The sequence below is a fragment of the Enhydra lutris genome, unplaced genomic scaffold, assembly GCF_002288905.1.
Source record: "Enhydra lutris kenyoni isolate GAN:26980312 unplaced genomic scaffold, ASM228890v2 scaffoldscaffold14, whole genome shotgun sequence".
Taxonomy (NCBI): Eukaryota; Metazoa; Chordata; class Mammalia; order Carnivora; family Mustelidae; genus Enhydra; species Enhydra lutris.
The window spans coordinates 9006878-9029420 of record NW_019154098.1 but is presented as its reverse complement, the minus strand read 5'-3'; the positions used below and the strand labels follow the sequence as shown (position 1 = coordinate 9029420).

The 22543-nt window shown below is 53.6% G+C and overlaps 1 protein-coding gene across 2 annotated transcripts in view; it reads right to left on the bottom strand.

Moving 5' to 3' along the window:
- Nucleotides 1–22543, bottom strand: part of LOC111146755 (N-myc downstream regulated 1) — a 52395-nt gene that overhangs the window by 8009 nt on the left and 21843 nt on the right. For both annotated transcript variants that reach the window (XM_022502437.1, XM_022502438.1), the window contains exons 4-14: nt 19092–19197; nt 16976–17096; nt 13166–13228; nt 12374–12434; nt 11272–11358; nt 8825–8881; nt 6332–6435; nt 4873–4929; nt 4021–4072; nt 2885–2932; nt 608–643 (exon numbers count right to left, since the gene is read on the bottom strand). In XM_022502437.1, coding sequence (XP_022358145.1) covers nt 608–643; nt 2885–2932; nt 4021–4072; nt 4873–4929; nt 6332–6435; nt 8825–8881; nt 11272–11358; nt 12374–12434; nt 13166–13228; nt 16976–17096; nt 19092–19197 — 792 coding nt within the window. The remainder of the gene's footprint in view (nt 1–607; nt 644–2884; nt 2933–4020; nt 4073–4872; nt 4930–6331; nt 6436–8824; nt 8882–11271; nt 11359–12373; nt 12435–13165; nt 13229–16975; nt 17097–19091; nt 19198–22543) is intronic.

The window sequence follows — 22543 nt, the reverse complement described above, 5'->3', positions numbered from 1 at the left end:
ACACGCGTGTGTTCACATGCACAGTCGCACGCGTGCTCAGATACACGCGTGTGTTCACATGCACAGTCGCACGCGTGCTCAGATACACGCGTGTGTTCACATGCACAGTCGCACGCGTGCTCAGATACACGCGTGTGTTCACATGCACAGTCGCACGCGTGCTGATACACGCGTGTGTTCACATGCACAGTCGCACGCGTGCTCAGACACACGCGTGTGTTCACATGCACAGTCGCACGCGTGCTCACACACACACACACACTTTGGCTTCATCTCCCCACTGCCCCGCTCTGCTCGGCCTTGAGCGCCGGCAGAACCCTGTGGTCTCTGAGGGCGAACACCAGACACAGTTAGACTTGGGTCCGCAGGTGTCAAGCCGTGTGCATGCATCAAACCCCCTGCCCCATGAACCCCAGCGTCATCTACCCCCTGGGGTTCCTAGGAAGCGCAAGCAATTTCTGTATACAGTGACGTTGTCTGTGGTGGCATCAGATGTCACAGTGAGCTGGGGGACAAGCAGACAGTGGGGGAATGGGTGCTAATGGGTGCTAACAGGACAGAGAGGCACCCACCTTCCAGCTGGGGGGCGGGGACAGGTGGGACTCACCTGGGAGATCTGTGGGAGGCCACCGCAATCTGCCATCTAGGAGAGAGGGAAGCTGGTCAGTGCCAAACACCGCAGCAGAGGCGTCCCTCCCCATGGGACCCGCCTGCCACTGCCCAGCCCCGTCTGGCCCCATTCGGCAGACACCGGGCACCTGACGGGTGGAGAGACACCCACCCCCACCCACCAGGGCTGCTCGTTTCTGTCCATCTCAGCACGGATCTGTGTCTTCTTGACTGAGATGCCAGATGCCCTGCTGGGCCCCGGAAATCTCCCTCAGTTCCCTGAGAACCGGAAGGTGTGAACAGCCCACAGCAGAGGCACGTGCTGGGCCTGAGGCCAGGGTCCATCTGACCAGAAAGCCTCAGTGCGGGAGGCCCCGCACACACACATTCTCGTGAAACGTTCCCTTAGACAGAAACTGCTCCACCTGAGACGGCGGGCCTCAGAGTCTCCCCACTGGCTACACCGGCACAAACACCACAGCTTCCAAAGTGCCTAAGGAATCATCAAACCACCAGGCACGTGGGACCATGACCCAGACCCAGGGCTCGGGAGACTGGGGCAGTGGTGGGGGTGAGGACGGCTAGGAGAGACATGGGACTGCCAGGCCTGGTGAGTGACAGCAGCTGGCACTGGGCCAGGCCAAGGCCCAGCGTCTCGCCTCAGGGTCAGACTAACTGGGGCACCTGGGGGCGCCCATGCAGCGACAGGACACCAGAACTGACCCCAGGGGCCAGGCTGTCTGGACTCAGATCCCCATCACCGCCAAATCGGCCAGTGATCGTAGGTCGTCACCTTCCCTCCATAGATGTGCTGAGCTAAGATGAGGTCGTACTGGAAGAAGGTGGACCCGCAATCCAATGACTGGGGGTGTCCTTAAAACCAGAGGGGAATCTGGACACAGGGCTGCCCAGAGAGAAGGTTGGGCGGCATGGAGGCAGAGACAGGAGGAATGCGGATGCCAGCCGGGAAACTGAGGCCTGTCGGCAATGGTCACAAAAGGGAAGAACATGAAAGGGGCCTCCCTAGAGCCCTCGAAGGGGGCGTGGCCCTGCCCACACCGGGACTTAGGACTTGTAGCTTCCTGACCGCACGGCCCCAAGAGAACAGACTCCTGCGCCTTTCAGCACGGCACCCCCCATCCCTGATCTGGGTGCTTATGGAGACGAGGAGACTAACGCCTCCTTCTCAAATGCTCCATCCTCCTCTCCCTGTCAGCAGTAGCTGTGACCTCTCCGTCTTTCTCCTGGGAGAGCAGCCCCAGTGCCGCTGGAATCCAGACACGGTTTGCCGGGACAGTTAAGAAAGACAACGGGCCTCCTGGGTCAGCCGATCAGCAGCCCCCCGGGGCCCAAAGCCCAGCATCTTCACCTGCAATTTTCCGTGAGGGAATCTTGATAGAAAATGTATGTGAAGTCGGGGCACCTGGGTGGCTCAGTGGGTTAAGCCTCTGCCTTCGGCTCAGGTCATTATCTCAGGGTCATGGGATCGAGCCCCACAGCAGGCTCTCTGCTCAGCAGGAAGCCTACTTCCCCCCAACTCTCTGCCTGCCTCTCTGCCTACTTGTGATCTCACTCTCTCTGTCAAATAAATAAATAAAGTCTTAAAAAAAAAAAAAAAAGAAAGAAAATGTATGTGAAGAGCTGGCTCCAGGGACCAGGTCCCCTCCTCAGTATCAGATGCCTCCCAGTGCCTTTCCCAAGGCCACTGAGGGCACAGCGCTCCACAGACCCTCAGCTCATTTCACGCAGGCTTTACCTGGGTCGCCTGCCCTCCTGGGGGTACAACCAGAAAGGGTCCTTGTCTTGTGTGGTGCCTTTAGGCAAGTCACAAACAATATGGCGGCTGGACTGGGAGGTCAGGGAGGGCACAGACCCTCAATCTGGCCTCGGGGACAGCGAGCACCTCAAGTACCCAGAGAGGCTGCCAGAGTCCTGCCCTCCCATGGCAGAGCCCCTCTTGGAGGAACATCCAGCCCAACCCTTAGGAGAGCCCCTGCTTACACAAATCCTAGTCCATCCCTCATCGGAGCACCGAGGCCAGTAGCCCACAGACTCTAGGACTCCCTCCAGGGTTCTAGACAGTTCCCCATCTCTGCAGCCTAGGGTGTCCAGCCAGGGGCACAACAGATAGATGTTCGCGAACGCACACATTAAATAATTATTTCTACGGTCTCTGACCCCCCAGCTGTGCCTCAATTAGGCACTACTCCATTCTGTAGCGAGCTAGGGGTTTCTGAGAAAAAACAAAGGCGAACTCGCATCATTCTGCCTGTACCTTGAGGAGAGTAGTCTTTGTTGGATCCAATTTCGAGTTGCACTCCACCTGGACCAGGAAAGGGAGAAGAAAGCTGTTAATTTTCCATCCAGAGCCAAGGTCATCAGCCTTCCCCCTTTGCTGCACCCATCAGCAGCAACTCGTCTTCCCACTAGCATGGAGGAAAGGATGTGGGCTTCGAGATGAAGCGACATAACCATAAGTTCCAGCCCCGTCATTACTAGCGACCTTCGACAAGTTACTTAATTTCTTTGAGCCTCTGTTTCTTTATCCATAAAATGGGAGTAATATCTTTTTTCAAAGGATTGTTACAACGATGCGCTGAAATCCAGCAGATGCTCCAGAAACAGCTGCTACACAAATGGACTTACTTAACCTAGTGCTGCCAGAGATTCTACAAGCGGATCAACATCTGCAGTCCTGACAACGGGTCTTCATAAGAGATTAACATCCACTAGCTTTCATTTGTCAATGAACATCTCAGCAGCACATCCAAACTGGACAAAATACCCCCATGTAACCCATGATATTCCAAGTGCCTACAGTTAAGATTATCACCTCCCTTCCTATGGACAATATCTCTGTACTGATATATCCTACGATTATGCCTGGTGGGTCAGATCACAGGAAACTCATGGCCCTTTGCAAGTCCCACTCTGTAGCCACAAGATGTGTCACCATGCTAGCACTCTGCTCAGTAACCCTTAAGGTTCCCGGTCTCCAGCTGTGGGGCTGTCAGAGGGTCAAGTCTGTGCTTTGCCTCCCCAATATCCCAGGTGGGAATTAAGGGATGAAATGACTCAGAAAGCCTTGTCTAAACCCCACTGCCCAGGGCCCTCTCTGCCCTTCCAGACAATCAGGCACCAAGCAGGTCTGAAAACTCTACCAGATTCCCGAACGAGAGGAGAGTCTGTTGGCCGGGAAGCTAAGCGGCAAACATGCCCATCTAAACAAACCAATGGGAGGTGGAACGGCAGGTATTGGGCCTGGAAATAAAAGACAGAGGACCCGGTGCCAAGCAAACAGGGCTGACAGTCACCAGGGATAGAGGCTGATGTTGGGGCCCTCTGCCCAAAGGCCAACCAGATTCGGGCTGTTGAATTAAGCACAGAAACAAGTGGATGATTCCTACATACCACAGCATCCACAGCGGGAGAGCTGTCCCCAACCACCAACAAAGCAGGACACCTGGGGGCAGGGAGAGAAGAGCGAGTTAACACAAAGTTTACTTATTAAAGATTCATATGCTCCCAGGCCTCCCAGGCTGAGACCAGAGTTCTAAAAATATTTGTTTTGGTCTCCCCAGTACCCTTTGCTCTTTGAACTTTCTTCTCCTTCCATCCTCTGCTTTGTTCTTAAGATAAACTGAGATGATAGTCATTTACACCTTAGTATGAATTTCAGCCAGAGAATTTCTGGGCCCTGATGTTTTAGTTTCAAGCATCCTCTCCTCAAGGAAGGATGAGTAGGGCTCTGCCAACAATCAAGACCAGAGACCACGAGGACATGCCTGACAAAGGGAATCGCATGTGCCAAGTTCAGGTGTCAAATAATATGGCTCACTTACAGAACTACAAAAGACAGATGATACCGGCAGAACGCAGTCAGCTGTACCCATGACTAGCTTATAGGGTACTTTAGGGTGGACTCATGTCTTAGTCATCTCCAGGTTCTGTGAAAGCAAAGCCTAATGCAATATTCAACATAGAGCAGGTACTTAATAAGTTTTATCCAAAGTACACTGAGCGCTCCTTCTCTGAGACCCTAGGCTCCCACCCATGTCTCAGGGACCCCCCAGGAACTGAACCCCTGCACATCAAGTAGGTGAGAGGGACTGGGCCATGGCTGCCTCCTGGGAAGCACACACCCAGGGAGAGCCAATGATGGATGTCCTGGCACAGCACGTCAATCCTGACAAACACAGAAAGAGGGCCCTGCCAGTGGCTGAGCAAGGCGACAAGATGGCAAGGGGGACAAAGGCCACTCACTGCAGGGTGACTGTGTGGGTTCCGGGCATCGGCCGCTCAATCTCCAGGTCCCGCCGGCTGCAGACAACAAACGCACGGTTACATTGTTACCTGGACAGCCCCTCCCATCTCCCTAATCCCAGGATGTCCTGCCACTGGCTGTCCTGGCAAAACACTCATGTCCCAACCCGCATGGCTCTCGGGGATAGCACAGCCTCTCAGGGCCCATGTAAATGGTTTTAGGGACAGCAGGACTCACTCATTTCCCATGGCACCCACTTCCTTGTCCCCAACCCGAGTCCTCTACACAATCTCTTTTACATCGCAGACCTGACCCTTTCCCTCCCTCATTTCAAAGCCTCCCACAGTCTCCTACTGTGCCGCGTCATGCCCAGCATGGGCCCGGCCAGCCCCATGGCTCACCCCTGCAGATGTCTATCCAGCCTCTCGCCTCCTGAGGGCTCCTACCAGCAGACACCCTTTTCCAGAGCATGGCCTGGAGCTAGAGAGACTGGATTCAAATCACACCCTTCCACTTCCTCGCTGTGTGACTTTGGGCAGAATGCTGAACCTCTCTGTGCATGTGCTTCCTTGGCAGGAAATGATGATAGTAACAGTGTCCCAGGATTTTTAAGAGGATTTACTTGATTCCTATGGGTACCATGAGGGCAAAGCAGTGTGTGGGGCTTGGGGGTTTGTTCTGGTCTCTGCGGGTCTGCTGCCTAGCCAACAGCCTGACTGCTCCAGCTCTCGGGAAGTATTTGCTTAAGAAATGCTCTGCAGGGTCCCACATCTTCAGTTGCCCACTGGGGCAGGACCTCTCCCTCCTGCACTGAGAGGCGGGATGCTGGGAGGATGGTAAGAGGAGATGGACACTGAACTTTGTTACAGACACTAACGCCTTTCATGAAGTAAGCTACTGACCGCAGAGAGATACAGTCCTGAGGCTCCTTCCTGTCCCCTTCATGGGAGCGCAGCAGATGGCGTTCCCTGTTTTCAGAACACCTGGCTGACACCAGTGTCCCTGAGCTGTCCCCTCCCTTAGCTGAGGTCCAGACCAGCCCCTCATTATCATGAAGAGGACTAACACCTTGCCAAAGGCTGGAGGGATGTGCTCCTTGTCCTTGGCTTGACTCACCTTCCAGCAGCTTCTCTGGACTGCTCCCTCCCCCTCGTTCCCACTGCTCACTCTCTTCACCCTCCTCACACCTGGCCTCTCTGCAGGGTCAGCCGGGGCATGGACACTTATTCCAAACCCCGGGGGGGGTGTGACTATGTCTCCCTCATGCCTGTGTCCCCCTAGTCTGGAGTGCAGAACTCCAGGAAGCACCTGTCTCCCTCTCCCAGCCATCTCTTTGTTCAAATTCAGGGACTGGATCCTTTACTGATTTCGTAAGCCCCCTCTGCCTTACACCACATTCCAGACCAACAAAAGGAACTCGATTGACGGCCACTTGGTGGCCGAGCCGCGTACTAATACCTGTTGTAGGCGTTGATGAACAGATGCAGATTGCCGGGGTTCAGGTCATTCACAATGTGCTGGCGGTAGGTGTGGACCACCTCCACATTGTTCTGCATTTCCTCCTGCATCGAAAGAGGGAAGACAGCCTTTGCTGCGACCGGGCCCTGGGCCACTCCCGAGTACCTCCATTCTTCGGGTTATGCGGTACAGAGATAATAAGGCATAATGCACTGGACTCCCAGGGAGCCTGAGCAGACCGCAGGAAATGCAGTCTGATTTTGCCTATCAGCTGATAACAGGAAGGAATGCAAACCCACAAAGGGAAAAGAACGCCCTTCTGGGTTCCTTACTTCTTCAGGACTTTTTATTCGAGGTCAGTCCTCCCAAACATGGACCTTGGCTCTGGCACTGTCCTTTTTTGGGGGCAAGTGTCTTAATCTCTTGGAGCCTTAGTCCCCTAAAAAATAAAAGGGGGGATGACTATTCCCTGTATCATCAGGCTGTGGGATTAAGAGACGTGGTGCACACAAAAGCCCTTTGTAAAGAGTAAAAATCGATGCAACTGTTAGAAGTTAATGTTTTTAAGGGGGAGTTGAGAAGTTTTTCATGCTGGAAACACAAAACCAAAGCATGCAACTCCCGTGAACCTTCTGGAAAGAAGGGCCTTCTCAGCTTCCTGGGGGGGGGGGGGGGCGAGCGAGAGCCCTGCAGAAGCCTCGGCTTTCCTCAGAAAGGAACCTCTCCCTGGTTCCTTTCTGAATGTGATTTGGGACAGACAAACAAGTTACGAGCTTGCTCTGTTTCTCATTTGTAAAAGAGCGGATGTGACGGCTCCACAAAATGGCCTGATGTGATCAGTGGCCACCAGAGCAGGACAGGGAGGGAGCAAAGGGGGGCCCATGTCCAGCCCGAGCTATTGTCTAAGTAGTCCATGATCAGTGAAGCAACAAAGAGGCCAACATGCCGTTAGAAACATAATCAGGAAGAAACCATCGTAAATTGTGCTGCGGTTTCAGATAAAAAAAAACAAAAAACAAAACAACAACAACAAAACAACAAACAAACTATAGCAACCTGGGGGTTCCTCAAGTAATGTGGGGCAGAAGCAGGTCAGACTCTCACCCTATACTTGACACCCCCTCCTGCAAGGAAATACAGAAACTGACTTTAATTTTTCCCATGGTCCCCTCAGGCTCAGATGATACACACTCAGGGGTAGAGAAAACGTATCGCAAACTGAATGGAGCACAGACAAGGGAAGACAGCTACAGTGGGCCGCAGGCTAGCCCCAGAGGCCACGTCCATGTCAAACCCCTGGGCATCGTGAACGTTAACTTATTTGGAAGAGAAGTCTTTGTAGACGTCATTAAGAGAAGGATCCTGAAATGAGATCATTTGAGATCATCCCAGTAGGTCCTAAATCTAATGGCAAGTGTCCTAAGAGAAAGGCAGAGGGACGTTTGTTGTATTTTTTTTTTTTTTAAGATTTTATTTATTTATTTGAGACAGAGTGAAAGCACGTGAGTCGGTGGGAGGAGCAGAGGGCACCGGACGAGCAGACTCCATGCTGAGCGCAGAGCCTGAGGCTGGGCTCGATCTCACAACCCCGAGATCATGCCCAGAGCTGAAATCGAGAGTCGGGTGCTCAACTGAGGCGCCCCCAGTGGGAGATCTGAAACAGACTTGGAGAGGCCACCAGAGACACAGACAGAGCCTGGAGGGCTGAGCCACAAGCCAGGGAATTCTGAAGCTACCAGAAGCTGGAAAAGCAAGGGAGCAGCGGCAGAGACGGATCTCAAAGCAACTGCGCCCAGCGCACGAGGATACATACTGTGTGGTGCCATTTATGTAAAACTCTAGGAAATACGACCTCATCTCCAGCGAGGGTCAGGAGATCAGAGGCTGTCCGAGGGGCAGGGAGGGAAGGCTTAGCAAGGGGCACGGGGAGCTTTCAGGGGTGATGGATATGGTCATCATCTCAATCAGTGCGGCTTTATGGGGATGTGTGTGTGTGTCAGCATCGGTGAAATTTCGTACTTCTAATACCAAAGCACCTTTAAAAAGCCTCATGTTAGGGGCGCCTGGGTAGCTCAGTGGGTTAAAGCCGCCGCCTTCAGCTGAGGTCATGATCTCAGGGTCCTGGGATCAAGCCCCGCATCGGGCTCTCTGCTCAGCAGGGAGCCTCTTCCCTTCCTTTCTCTCTGCCTGCCTCTCTGCCTATTTGTGATCTGCCTGTCAAATAAATAAATAAAATTTTAAAAAAAAAGCTATCTGTTATATTTACTTAGAAGGGATCTATCTAGTATGTTATTTTCTTTAAAAAAAAAAAAAAAGCCTCATGTTAGAAGGAGAGTGAGCGGGACCTGATTGGAAAGCAGTCACGGGCACTGTGGGCGAGGCGGACGTCAGCAGCGGCCTCAGCGGTTTGTGTCTGGCTGGTCTCTGTGCCCAAGGCCCAAGCGCACGCGGTCGCTCGGCATGAACGATAGGATGTGAGGCCATGCTACTTACCTTCCCGAAGAGGTGGGACACCACCATGTCTGGAAGGGCTTGGGTCCATCCAGAGATCTGGGCAGGGAAGAACAGGTATGATGAGAACAGGTGTTTGCGGTGGTGGGTCAGCAAAGCCTTCAGTGCTGGGCTCCCCACACTTAGGTCTGAAGTCAGCCCCCTCATGGGCACTTGGTTACCTGTTCCAGTTGCCTGAAGGACCTGGGCCCTCCCTGAAGGCAGCACCTGAGTCTCCACCAATCGCTTGTTCTCAGAGCCCCACGCACAGTGCAAAGATGCACAGAAAACAGGAGCTGAACAGAGACCCAGCCAGCTCCTAGCTTTCCCTGTGCTGTAGCACACTGGGTTCTCCCAAGGAGGGCCCCCTCCCTTTCTTCTATACACACACCAAGCTCTGCTAGTCTCTACCCCAGGACCTGCTTACCTTGAACTAGCCTTCCTGTATCAACCTCTAGATTACCCACCTCGAGCCAGTATCCTCTCTTGGAATATATGGAGGTCACTAAAGACACGGCCAACTTTCTCTCCTCTCTCTCTCTCCTCAACACAATGCCAGGTATACGGCAGGAGCTCCATAAATTCTAGGTATACAGCAGGAGCTCCATAAGTGCTAGGTACGTAACAGGAGCTCCATAAATGCTCAGGATACAGCAGGACCATAAATGTGTGCTGACCAATTTCAGTGTCAGGCAAGGATGGGCAGGATAGAGAAGCTCCAGACCAGGGGACTCTCCAGATTGGGGTTCCTGCCATATGCTCGCTGTGTGGGTCTGGGTGGGTTGCAGAGCCTCTGAAGCTCAAGCCTCTCATCTATAAGCAGCCGTGCCAGGATCTTCAAAGACGCAAGGTCAAGGTGAGGATAACATGAGGCGACCACACGTGTCATAGGATCTGACGTCAGTGCCTGACACATAATAGACTACTCCCAATATAGGGCTTTTTTCTCTTGGGGTTGGAAAGGAAGGATATGGTGCAGATACTAAAGCCACACACAGACATTCCTCAGGCCCTACTCTGGCCAATGGTCAATGTCCCCAGCCCTCCATGTCTGGCTCAGAACAGTTACCCAGGAGCCAAACTGGCTGACGGTAATATCACTTCCTTTCCTGGAAAATAAAATAAAAAAAAACAGGGAGTGTGCTCTGCTTCTGAATATCACGCAGGATCAGAGGGATGGGCTCCTGCATTTTGGCAGAAGGTTCCAGAAAGAAATGCAGTATCAGAGTGGCCAAGACGGGTGGGAGGTAGCAGGGAGGGGCACAACCCCTTCAAACCTCGGTCTGCGACAGCCACCCAACACTTGGCAAAAACATACTTTCAAAATGAAAGGCCAGGATCACCCCAGCTTGAAAGGTTCTGTCCTGTTTCAATTGGAACGGCTAACCTCTTCCCTTGGCAAATACTGGCGCCTTTATGAAAAAACACAATAATCATTTTTAAAAGATAAACAAGGAACGCTAGGACACCAGCCAGAGCAGAGCCTCCCAAGACAGCATGGGTCCTGCCCCCTCTGTATTCCCAGACCTGCAGCGCCTGGGTCAAGGGGCCATTCCACACCTGCTGGATGAGACGGGGGATGGAGGCAGGAGGTGAGGCCCAAGGACTACAGAGTCCATGGGATCTGGATTCAGCCCTAGTTCTCCCACTGACTAGCTTTGTGGGATCTTGGACAGCTTCCTTCACTTCTGAGCCTCACTTTCCTCCTCCAGAACCTGGTTTTAACAAGTCCACCCCCCACCCCAGAGTCACTGGGAAGAGTCAATGTGGTCAGACAGTACGAACAGCACCTGGGAAATACTCAGGACATACTAGCTAATTATTGTCATCAAATGAGCAGCAGTGCTGGTCCTAAACACACCCTCCTTTTTCATCAATGATATGTGGGTTCCTGACATCAGAGGCCTTTGTCTTGTTCCTCTTTTGATTCCAGTGTCTTGACCGAAGCCCAGTACATGTTAGGTCCTCAGCAAACACTTCTTAACCCAAACTATGCTTATCAAAGCTGGCTCGAGGACTCACGTCCCCATGGAATGTCTAGTTTAGATCACAGTGTCCTACTGAAATCTTCCAAATGGCAAATGGCTGAGGTCATGTTTACTATCCCAAGCAAAGCAAAGCAAACTGTTTTCTGTAAAGGGGTGGGGAGTAGGAGGCTATAAGGGGTTTGGGTGGGCCCAACTATTCCACCTGCTTGACCCTGACCCTAGACCTTACCTTGACCCTATCCCAGACCCTGACCCTACCCCAGACCCTCACCCTGGCCCTGCCCCTGGCCCTGCCCCTAGCCCTGCCCCTGGCCCAGACCCTGACTCTGGCCCTGACCCTGGCCCTGGCCCAGCCCTGAACCTAACCCTGGCCCTGACCATAGCCCTGGCCCTAACCCTGGCCCTGACTGGAGCCCTGACCCTGATACTGACCTTGGTCTCGGCCCTGATCCCCAGCCTCACCTTGGATGCAGCCCAATCCATCCAGCCTTCTGCACAAGGGTTCACGTTGATAAGGACGAGTCCCTCCACCATCTCGGGGTTGTTCAGCTGCAATTCAAGACACAAGGTGAGTGGCAACGCCATGATCTCAGATACCATGCACCTCAAAGGTAAAGCAGAAAATGGAGAAGGGTACCAGAAAAGGGCCCATGTGCATCCCCAGAGTGGTCTGTTGCCCTCAAGACCCTTTAGCCCCGCCTCCCATGACAAACAGAGGCTCCAGTTCAACAGACGCAGGACTGAGCCCCCGAGACTGTGGGGCAGGGAAGCAGGAGAAGACGTGTGTGTGCGCGTGGCACACCTGCCTTGGGCAAGTCACTTCCCCTTCCTGCACCTCCTCTCCCCCAGATGGGTCAGATGGGTCTACCAGAGCACCAGTTTCAAGGTCAGGCAGGGCATGTCATGGCTCCTTAGCAACCTCTCCTGGAAGACACATCTGTATCCATCTCATATCGAACATGGATCTTCCTTTATCAGCTCAGAGCCTAGTCCGTCAGGGTTCTTCTTTTTTTTTTTTTTAAATTCATACCAGCATTTCTGAGTTCTGACAACGTCCAGCAAGTGACATGCAGTCGGAATACCTTCAAGTCTATTCATCAAACGAGCGCTGCTGCGTCTCTGAACAGCTGCTCGGTAAGGACGCAAGGGCTCCAGGAGCACCTGGCTTGGGCCCACAGTCACATGAACCTACGTGTCCCTGATTCTAGTGGAGAATGAGTCAGAATCCGGAAGCTGTGGGGTTTTCACGAAGAAGCAGAAGGTATGGTGACATGAGGACCTGCCCACAACCAACCAAGAAGTGAGCAAAATCAGTGATCAAAGAGTCAGTCTGTCTGCTGTAGGAAAGGCAAGGCTGTCAGCACGTATGTGAGTACACTCGTGCGCGCGTGCACACGCACGACTCTGGACCACACACCACGTGAACTGCGGTCCTTCCTTCAGAAATTACGGGTCATTTCTCTCTTCATTCTGGGATTTTTGGTGCTTATCCAGTTGTTTTCCTTAATCCTGACTCAGTTGCATTTAACACATAATTTTTTAAAAAAAATGCCCAAGAACTCACAGCAAAGCGAGTGAGGATGTAAGCACCTGCTCCCGTTCCCATGCCAATAATGCTTTTCAGCCTGGAAGCAGAAATAAAAAGGCATGTCACACAAGGATGAGCAATGGGAGCCCTAATGACCCTCTTAAAACCTCCCTCACTCCTGGTCCCTAAGGAACGCCACCGCCCCCAGTGTCTGTCCAGCTCATGGCGGAGCGTGGCTGGCAAGCCAGAACACACTGCCTCAAGGACCCGACATGCATCATGCTTTACAGCTTGACAGAACACCGTGACCTTGGAGAGACTCGTCCCTTTCTCAGGCAGGCTGTGAGAGACTGCCTGACATTTATGGGAAGGCCCATTACCGCACCACTTCTTCCCCTCTTAAGCTTTATTTTAGACTCTGAAACTAGGAAGGAAAATAAATTGGCCAAGAACTCTGAGGTATGATCCTCACACAAAAGGCCCAAGTAAAAGGCAAATGAGCACTGAAGAAATAGGGCATGGAGGGAGAAATGGAGGGCAGGCCACCCTCTTCCAGAACATTCCATCAATAAGGAAGAGCAATAAAAGAAGAGGAGGCAGGGAAAGGATGGGGGGGGAGGCGGGCTTCAGGTGATGTATTTGTTCATGGAGAAAAGCCCAACTGAAGGGAGGCAGACCATGGAGTAGAGACAGTGTGACAGCTCATTTCTTTCCTGACCATTCACCCTACATTTCAGTGGCCAGGCCAGATCAAAGCCAAAGGAGAGGCAGAGGCTAGAAGCCACCTTTCTCTGCAGGCTGCTGGGGCCATCGATCCCTCGCTCTTACCCAAACTGGTGGAGCACTCCAGGAAGCATTTCGGCCAGCTGGTCCATGGAGGGGTACATGTACCTTGGGAGAAGCCATGCAGAGGCCATTAGTGGGGGCCTGGATCCCGGTGGAAATGAATCATTCAAGCAGGAACAGGACTCATGCACAACCTTACCCGTGTGCCCAAGCCCCAGCTCAGCCCCCGCTCAGCCCCCTGCCCAGCCCCCTGCGGCCCTCCTTCCGGGCATCGAGCCACACGCACCAGCCTCAGTCCCTGCTCGAGGCCGCGCCCCATCCCAATCCTCCCTGTTTGTAAACTGACCCTTGAAAGATTGCTTCCTATGCTCCAGGTCCCACAGCAAGCATCAGAGGAGGCTTAGCAGCTCATCTAATACTTACGGCAACCCTGTGAGGTTCCCGTGACTTCCCCTGGTGTACAGATTATAAATAGCAGTGAAGCTGGGATAAGCCACTTGGCTTCATGGCCAGGCCGGCCCTTGGAATGGCATCTCCCGTGGGCTCTGGGATTTCTCACTCACCTCCCAGAAGGAGGCCTGCCAGCAGCTCTCCCATAGAACATTCCTGGCCACGGGGAATTCCCTCCCTTATCTCCCCCTTGACCCCGAGAGATGCTCTGGAGCTTGGAGAGAGCACAGAGAAGCAGGCCACGCTGATGAGCTGGACACAGTGGGCTTTGGGAGACGGAACACCCAGCAGGATTTGAAAGCACTGGGATGCCTCGATTCACCCTTTTTCTGGAACCCGGTTCCTGCCTGAGTATGGAGTCTGCAGGCTGCATTACGGCAGATGCTTCCCCTTCCTTGAGTGCAGGGAACAACCATCGCCTGTCACCAAGTCCTTAGGCTGGGCCCACACGGGGCTTCTTGTTCCCACTGTGTCCCCCCTTTCCTATGGGCGTACCACATGCCAACCCCCTGCACAGTGAGGAGCCACTTCCTAGGCTGGTCCCTTCCTCTCAGCCAAAACCAGCGCTGCCCCCGGTGTCTCGTCGAGCATTTCCATGCCTGCTCTCTTCCTGGCCTTCGCATAGGCTGTTCCCTCTGCCTTCTCACACCGTGTGTGCTCACCAGCCTGGGATCTCCAGAAAGGCCAGAGAGCTCTGGCCCTGCAGGAGCCAACAACCCTAGCCAGAATTCCTGCACGTTTTCTTTCCCGACTTGCCTGGAAGAACTCCAAGAAACATCCCTTTCCCCAAGGCCTTGGGTGCCATGAGCGAGCCGGGCCCTTTTTATCAGAAGATGCACATGGCTCGCTGCGCCAGGACCAGCTCCTCGGGACATCCCATGAGTCTCTGGACGGGTCCCTGAGGGAGCCCGAAAAACTCCGCCCAAGACGAGCGGATAGGCCACAGTATCGGGGAGGCACAGGAGCATCCTGGACTAGGAGGCATCCCACAAGGCTGGTCTCCGGGAGTAGGCCCTTCCACAAAGGAGTTACGGGTGCTCACTCTTCCCCAGGGAGACCACATGAGCACAAAAGCCCCGGTCCCACACAGGGGCCAGGCGAAACGAGGGAGTGTAATGACAAAGGAGGTAACAGTGAGAGAGATGGGGGTGTTCAGAAGGGAAACTGAGACAGGGATCCCTGTTCTGTTGGATCAGGTGGTTAGGGAGGGCTTCTTGGAAGAAGTGACACTGAAGGAGGCATTGGGTTTGATGAGTGTAGAGTATAGGAAACATATTCCAGGAGGGGAACCCAGCAGGTGTAAAAGCTCTGGGAAGAGCCAGAAAGAGCCTGGCTGGTTTGTCTACACATAAATGGGGCCAGTTTCCTTCTGAAATGGCCACGGTTCAGTTTACAGCCAGCAGCCCCCAAAAGGGGTTTCTGGGGAAGCCACTTACTCCCAATGGCTTCTTTCCTTGCTGTTCCTGGGGTTGGATACAGAGTCAGGAGGCAAAGGGATTCTACACAAGCCCCCCATATGTTGGAAGCTGACTCCAGAGCTGGGGTCCCCAACCCTGCTTTGCTGCCTCAGCCTCGGGACAGAGGGAGCATACCCCAGAGGGTGCAGGAGACCCCCAACTACAGGAGGCAGAAATAAGGCAGGGCCTGTTCAGGCCGTGGCTGCCACCAGCCACACACTAAAATCACCTGCTGACCTGGGGATGGGGGGCAAACACCCTGAACCTTGGCCTCCAGGTCAACTTAATAAAAACTCCACAGGGTGGGGCTCAAAGCTCAGGACATTTTTTTTTTAAATCCTCCTATGGGGAGCTAAGAGCCACTGCATTACCGCAAGTCTTTCAAACACTTGCTCCCAACAAGGATGGATCTGCTGACAGACCTTTGGCTTAATCTGCTAGTGAACAGATAACAGGGTCCCACTGTATTAGGAAGCTTTACATTTTTGGTCGTGGCCCCATGTGCTGGTGTCCTTCCCGGTCTCTGACAAAGGTTAATTATTAAGGATAATTCTGAACACCAATTAGAAAAGAGAAGAGAGGAGAGGGGAGAAGAGGGGAGGAGAGGAGAGGAAGCTATCTGTGAATGTCAAGAAGGCCCCTTCTGGGAGACTCGAAACCCCTGAGCCTGCTGCACCCTGGTTTAACGACAGCCTGCAAGAGGTCTGCCTCCCTCCAGGGGACACTCATGGTCCCGGGCACTCAGGAAGCCTGTCTCAGTCTCGCAGCAGAAACCAGAAGCCCACGTTGGCTGCACACTGGGGAGAAGCAGGCAGCTAAATCCCTGGGACAAGAGACCCTGATGTTCTAAAGAGAACATGATCCTTCAAGTCAGCAGAGTCTCCGACTCCCCCAGTTAAACAAGCTGTAGGACTCTGAGCAAAGTACTTAGCCTTTTCACTCCTCAGTTTCTTCACCCAGGAAATGGAACTGTAACACCAGGCACATATATCCTAGCCACAGGACTAAGTGCAAGTGACCCGTATGAATAAAAACTAACCTGGGGGGTGGGGGGCACCAGGGTGGCTCGGTAGGTTAATTTAAGCATCCGACTTGATCTCAGCTCAGTTCATGATCTCAGGGTCATGGGACTGAGCCCGTGTTGGGCTCCCTGCTAGGCTGGGAGTCTGCTTGGGATTGTCTCTCCCTCTCCCTCTGCCCCTTCCCCTGCCCCTTGGGCACTCTCTCTCTCTCTCTCAAATAAATCTTAAAAAAGAAAAAAGAGGGCATCTGGGTGGCTCAGTAGGTTAAGCCGCTGCCTTCGGCTCAGGTCATGATCTCAGGATCCTGGGATCGAGTCCCACATCGGGCTCTCTGTTCAGCAGGGAGATTGCTTCCCTCCCTCTCTCTCTCTCTGCCTGCCTCTCTGTCTACGTGTGATCTCTCTCTGTCAAATAAATAAATAAAATCTAAAAAAAAAAAAAAAAAAGATAAAAGAAAAAAGAAAAAAAACCTAAGCCTGGACCACGAAGTACTTCATCAAGATTATTTCCTATTGTTCCCTCTCTTTTTCTTCCCACCTTTCTAGAACTCTCCGAACTGTTTTTCTTGTGAAAGTCTCCTCCGCTCGATCCTGTGCCTGTCATGCGCACCTATTAAAAAGCTAGCTCCCTGGGTGGGTGAGAGTGGGGGTCAGGGCGGTGGGGGGCAAGGAGTTAGTGCTTAGCAGGGACAGCGTTTCAGTTTAGGAGGCTGAAAAAGTCCTGGCGACAGGCAGTGGGGACGGCTGCACTACAGTGCGAACGCACGTGACACTACTGAACTCCACGCTCAAGAATGGTTCCAAGCGTGAATCTTGGGTTATATATACCTTGCCACCATAAAACACAGACCCAGTGTGACGCCTCCCCCGCCCCCTGCTCAGCTTTTCTGTACCCCTTTGGGGGCACGGGGTTCTAGGTCTTACCCCACAGGGAAGGAGGCAGCGCCGTCCTGCTGGCCAGGGGCATCCACGTGGCAGACAGCAAAGTGCTGCGTGATCTCCTGCATGTCCTCAGAGTTGAACAGGGGGTTGTAGCAGGTTTTGTCTGCAGAACGGGCACAGGCGAGAGAAGAGGAAGGAGTAAGGACAGAATACATCTGGGTGCTTGGTGGCATGTAATGGCCTTTTGCTGTTCTCACTCCCATGCAGGGGAGCAATGAACGCAGAAGAAAGAATGCCGACCTTCTTGTCCCCTCCTACTTGCCTCTGCTGCTAAAAGGCAAGCAAGTGGGCCTGGTGGTGCAAAGGGTGGGTAAGCTCCACTGCATACGCCAGCGGCTGGAGCCCAAACATGGATGGAGCTGGTGCTGCGAGGAGACTCCCGTCCTGGCTCCAGCATCACCCCTCATCAGCTGGGCTGCGGTGGACCTTGCTGCACTCATGCCCTCTTTCTGTCTGGGTTTCTGGAACCCCCACATTGGAAGTAATGGCCAGGGCACATGACTCTCAACCAAGGAGGGCACAGGAGGTAAAGCATGGACGCTCTCACTTCTTATGTGGCCTTGGGGGAGTCTCCCAACTGCTGAGTGCTTAAGACAAAGATGGCCAGCTGTTCACCCATCCACCCCCTTTTCTTCCTGGGCACACAGCGGGACTACATTTCCCAGAATCCTTTGCAATGAGAGGCAGCCATGTGACCGGGTTCTAGCCAATAGCTCGTGAAGCTGGCGGTTTCTTGTTAATACCTGCCACCCATTCTTCTAGGTTTCTCTCCCTGCTGCCATCTGCCAAATGCAGAAGGCTCTGAGGACCCAGGGGATGGAGGAGCCACAGCTGGCAGGAACCTACGTTCTGGAATCACCAAGCGAAAGCTGTCCCACAGAATGCCCAGAGGCATTACAGGAGAGAGAGACAAATGTGTACTGTGTACAGCCACAGAGATCTTGGGGGCTTCTGTTTCTGCAGTTGGCTTACTAAAACAGTGAGCCTCCACCACAGGGGTAACAGCCACAGGCAATTCCATCCCTTACCAGAGCCTGGAAAAGTAAGATAACAGATATCCAAGGACCTAGCATGGGAGCTGGTAGCTAATGGATCCAAGGGCGGGCACAGAGAGGAAGAGGGATATAGGAGAAGGGAAGATGAAGGAAAATGGTTTTCAGTGACTTGACATCACTGCCTCAAGGTACTAAGAAGCTGGAGGAAAAACATGCAAGCCAGGCAGGCTGTCGATCACAGATCACACAATCACCCAGCTTGCGATACTCAGGATTACAGAGGTGCCTGGACGTGCAGGCCGTCAGTGCCTTCTCAATCGCCACGGAAAGATTCGCTTCTATCCTGCGCGATTTTAACATTCAGCAGATCTTACTCCTTTACCGTCTGTGAAAAATGGGGAACCCACATATGGTAACACTTAATGGGAATCTCAAGAATACAGCGTAAACATTCACGGCAGCCTCATTTGGAATAGCCAAAAAGCAAAACCATCCAAGTGTTCATCAACGGAAGGACGGAAATATGAAGTGTGGTCTATGCACACAATGGAGTATATATAATTCAGGAACAAGGAAGGAAGGACGTCACACAGGGGACATGTGGACATGTGGATGGACGGAAACCATTATGAAAGAAGCCAGTCACAGAAGACCCCGTGTGGCAGGATTCCGTTTATAACGAATGTCCCGGATACACACGCCCTTAGAGATAGAAAGTAGACCAGAGGTGGCCGGGGGCTGGGGGGTTCGGGAGATTGTGGGAACAAAGTTTTCAGAGTGGTAAAAAAATGTTCTTAAATGGCCTGTGCTGATGGTTGTACAACTCGGTCAAAATCATAAAAACAACTGCACACACTGATCAAAAGAAGTCACTGTCACCCACAGACAGTGGAGGGCCCCGAGTTCCCAGCACACCCAGGCACAAAGACCTTGTTGTGCCCTGCGTCGTGCATTCCAGGCTCTTCAAGACTGTGGCAAGTTCTCTTCTCACAACCGCTCCAGGAAGTGTCAGCAAAAGAGAACAGCTGGCCCTCCCACCACCAGCTCTTCCTAGCTGTCCTCCTCCCCATCCCCAGCAGGAACTGAGGCTCCCGGGAACTTACGGTTCATGCCAATGTCATGGTACGTGAGGATGACGGGCCGGTTTCCCTTGGGGGTCCCGCACAGCGTGACATGAATGGAGCCATGCACCGTCTCTATGTCCTGCTCCTGAGGAAAGACAGAGACAGAGAGGTCTGTGATGTGGGCTTCTCAGAGTTGCTGCGGCTGCAACCACTGACTGCGTGCGTCCAGCTTCCAACTGTGTTTTGAGGAAGCTCCATGTATGTTTCTCATTCGGTCAGCAGAGCTCTGGCCTTTGGGCAGCAGATCTCTCCGGCCAGAGAAACTGCTCCAAGAGCCAGGGAGGGAAGGGGAACTAAGCTGGGAGACAGAGGAAAGAGTCCTGGTTCGGACGGTGACATTAACGGCCCAAAATGTAGGAAAGGCACCAGCCCCAGACCTTCTCTGCACAGGACCTGGTTTTCTCCACCTGGAAAATGGAGGTCATCAAAGCCTGAGCTTCCTAGACTATCTGCTCCCATGGTGGATGGTGACATTTTGGATCAGGGAAACCAAGGCAGCTGCCCAGAATCACACTCAGGACCCACCACAAGGTCACCCTCAACATTCCCCACAGGCTTCTTACGCCCTCACACTCTGAGAAGCCTGAAGAGTCAAACCACGTTCATGCCTCAGAAGGCCACTTCAGGTCAGCCCTTGACCTTTATTCACCAAGGAGAGAACATTCCAGATGCCATCTAACCTGCTCCCAAAACCAACCTACATGTGAACCATCTCGACTGCTGATGAATGGCGGGAAAGAGCAGGTCAGGGTCCACCCCACATGGACAAGAAGAAACGGGCCAGATGCCCCAGTTAGGAGCCTCGTGGAGCTGGGCAAGCTGCCCTTCCCCAAGGCTGTACCCTGCGAGTAGACCTAGGACCTGGCAGCTCCGGGGATGCCAGGAGGCCCGCAGGACAGGACACAGCAGGAGGGACTGTGCCCACAGCCCCTCCATCCCAGACCTGTGAGAAACTGGCTAACAAATCAAGAAATACACCCCAATTCTCAGGCTCTCCCGCCAGAACAGGGTAGCGCGCTATCCACGCATGTAGCAAGAAGCCGCTCCCCTCCCCATCCCAAGCAAGCATTGCAGGTGCTTCCAGCCCTCGCTCTGAGGACCCCTAAAGCAAGCTGGGGGATTCTGGGTACTGGAGGGGGCCTTCCCAGGCTGCCCTCACACCTGTGACATAGGGAGAATGCTGGAACCTCACCGAGTATGAGTGCTCACCAGGTGACGCTGATGGGCCCACACAGACCACAGCATGGAGGGGAAGCCTGCTCCCTGTCAGTCCCAGGTCCATCCCCATCACAAGGGTCCTCCTGAGCCACCTCCCTCATCACCCCAACAACGGCAGTCAGTCCCTTGAACACAGAGTCCATGCTCTCTCTTTCCATCGGTGCCCAGCACTCCGCTCTTGCCTCTACAAGCACTGGAAAAATCCACAGACAAGGGAGCAACAGCCCGGCCCCCAGTGGGGGCCACAGTCATCTGCTGGGCCCGTCTTGGCCCTGAAGCCAATCGGGGACAATGGTTCATTGAGAGGGTCACATTCTCCATTGTCTCCCCAGCTGACCCACACGGCGCCCCCTTAAAAATAGGCCAGGCCAAGCAGCATCCCTGCCAGCCGGAGGTCATCAGGGTTCAAATCTGAGTCCTACCCTTCCCCGATGCTTCTGAGCACTGGGTCCCTAGCCGGAGGACAGGAGCAAACCACCTCACCCTGGGATCCTCAAGGGAGATGGTCACCTTGGGGTATGAAACAGTGGCAGGAGGAAAGGGGGTCCTTGGGACACGGTAACAAGGTGTTTAATGCAGTGTCTGGGTACCACTTAGTGGCAGATACAGGATGCCCAGCCCTGGCAGGCACCAAGGATGTCCCTGACAGCCCCCTGGGGTGGGGATGCGTGGCTGATGTTGACTCATCTCTGTGGAGGCCTTAAAATTATACCTCCCTGTAACCAGAACTAAAGGTGTCCAGAAAGCGAGGGGCAGCCCTGCCTGGCTTACTGCTCCGTCCCCAGGCCTGGCACACAGTCCACGCCCCCAGCAGACAGTCAGGAACTATTGCATTAAGACCTGAGAATAAATGATCTTTCTCTAGAAACTCCACTAACTACTCTGGGTTCAGGCTCCCCTCCGTCCCTTAATTGGCTCTGAGCTTCTTGGAGAGCTCCTGCTCCCGCTTGCGAACTCCAGGATTGGCACGACATCTCCCAGGACAAGTGCAGAACCTCCCAGGACTGCATGAGCCCCATGGAGCATGAAGGTTTCATCCTCGGGAGGAACCACCCAAGGGTGGTGGCCATGGCCCGCGCTGTCTCACCACTAGCCTGGACCTCTGCGCAGCCAGAAGCATTCACCACGGCTCGCCTCTTCTGGAAGGATAAGGCAGCCAGTCTCAGAAAGTGGAAGCAATACAGCAAAGGCACTCAGGCAGTAGGAGGAGAAAAGACAGATGTGATCTTTCTTGTGCGAGTCCCATTCCTTAAGTCACAGAAGCACACATGCGCGTGCGCGCGCGCGCGCGCGCACACACACACACACACACACACACACACACACACGTGCGCACGCACGCACACGATTCTAAGCCAGCCCTGGTGCTCTCTCTGCACTGGCCAAAACCAAGACTGCACCTGAGATGGATGGAGGAATTAAAACACAAACACATGCTTTGTCCTCTTTAGACCCAAAGAACATTCTGTCCTTCTGTCTCCAGGGGGATGAATCACTATGCCGTATCCTGTAGGAAGGGACCTACCTCACATCCCCACATTATTCCACAGAGAGGGCACCAAGAAATGTAGTGTCCCGTGCACTTCATGGCCCCTTGCCTGAGAGAGGACGTGCCCTGTTCTGGGATTTGCCAAGGGTCCTCTCTCTGGCTACGACGTTGGCTGGAATTCCTCCACCAGCCAGATCTCCAACCTCCGCCCTTCTCTGGTTCAGAGCCAGATCTTCGAAATGCCTCTGCATAGGGGTCTGACCCAGCCAAAAGCAAGCAACAGAGAAAAACCCAAGCTGTACAGTTTTCCTCTCTCACCTCCTCTAGAAAAGCCCAGAAAGCCACTCTCTCAAGGTACAGAGGAGGTGGCAATATGGCGGAAATAGTCACCAAATCAGGCCTCCTACTCGACTCTGGCCCTGCCCCGAGCATTCGTCTCAAGTCTTCTCCCGGAATGCATGGAGCCCCACCAGGTAACAGCTGTCCTCTTTACAGAAGAGGAGACAGGCCAAGAGAGGGCAAGTGATCTACCCGAGGTCACACAGCTGGAACGGAATCTGAGGCTGTTCCAAGTCCAAAACCCTAGACTCTGTGTGCTCTCTGACACCTGTTTACTCTCGGTGCCAGACGGTACACGAAGAAAAGAAACCTTTAAGGCAGAAGGGGCACTGTGACTCGAAGTCAGCCCCCCTCCCACGTGACTGTGGACGGCCTTCTACGGCCC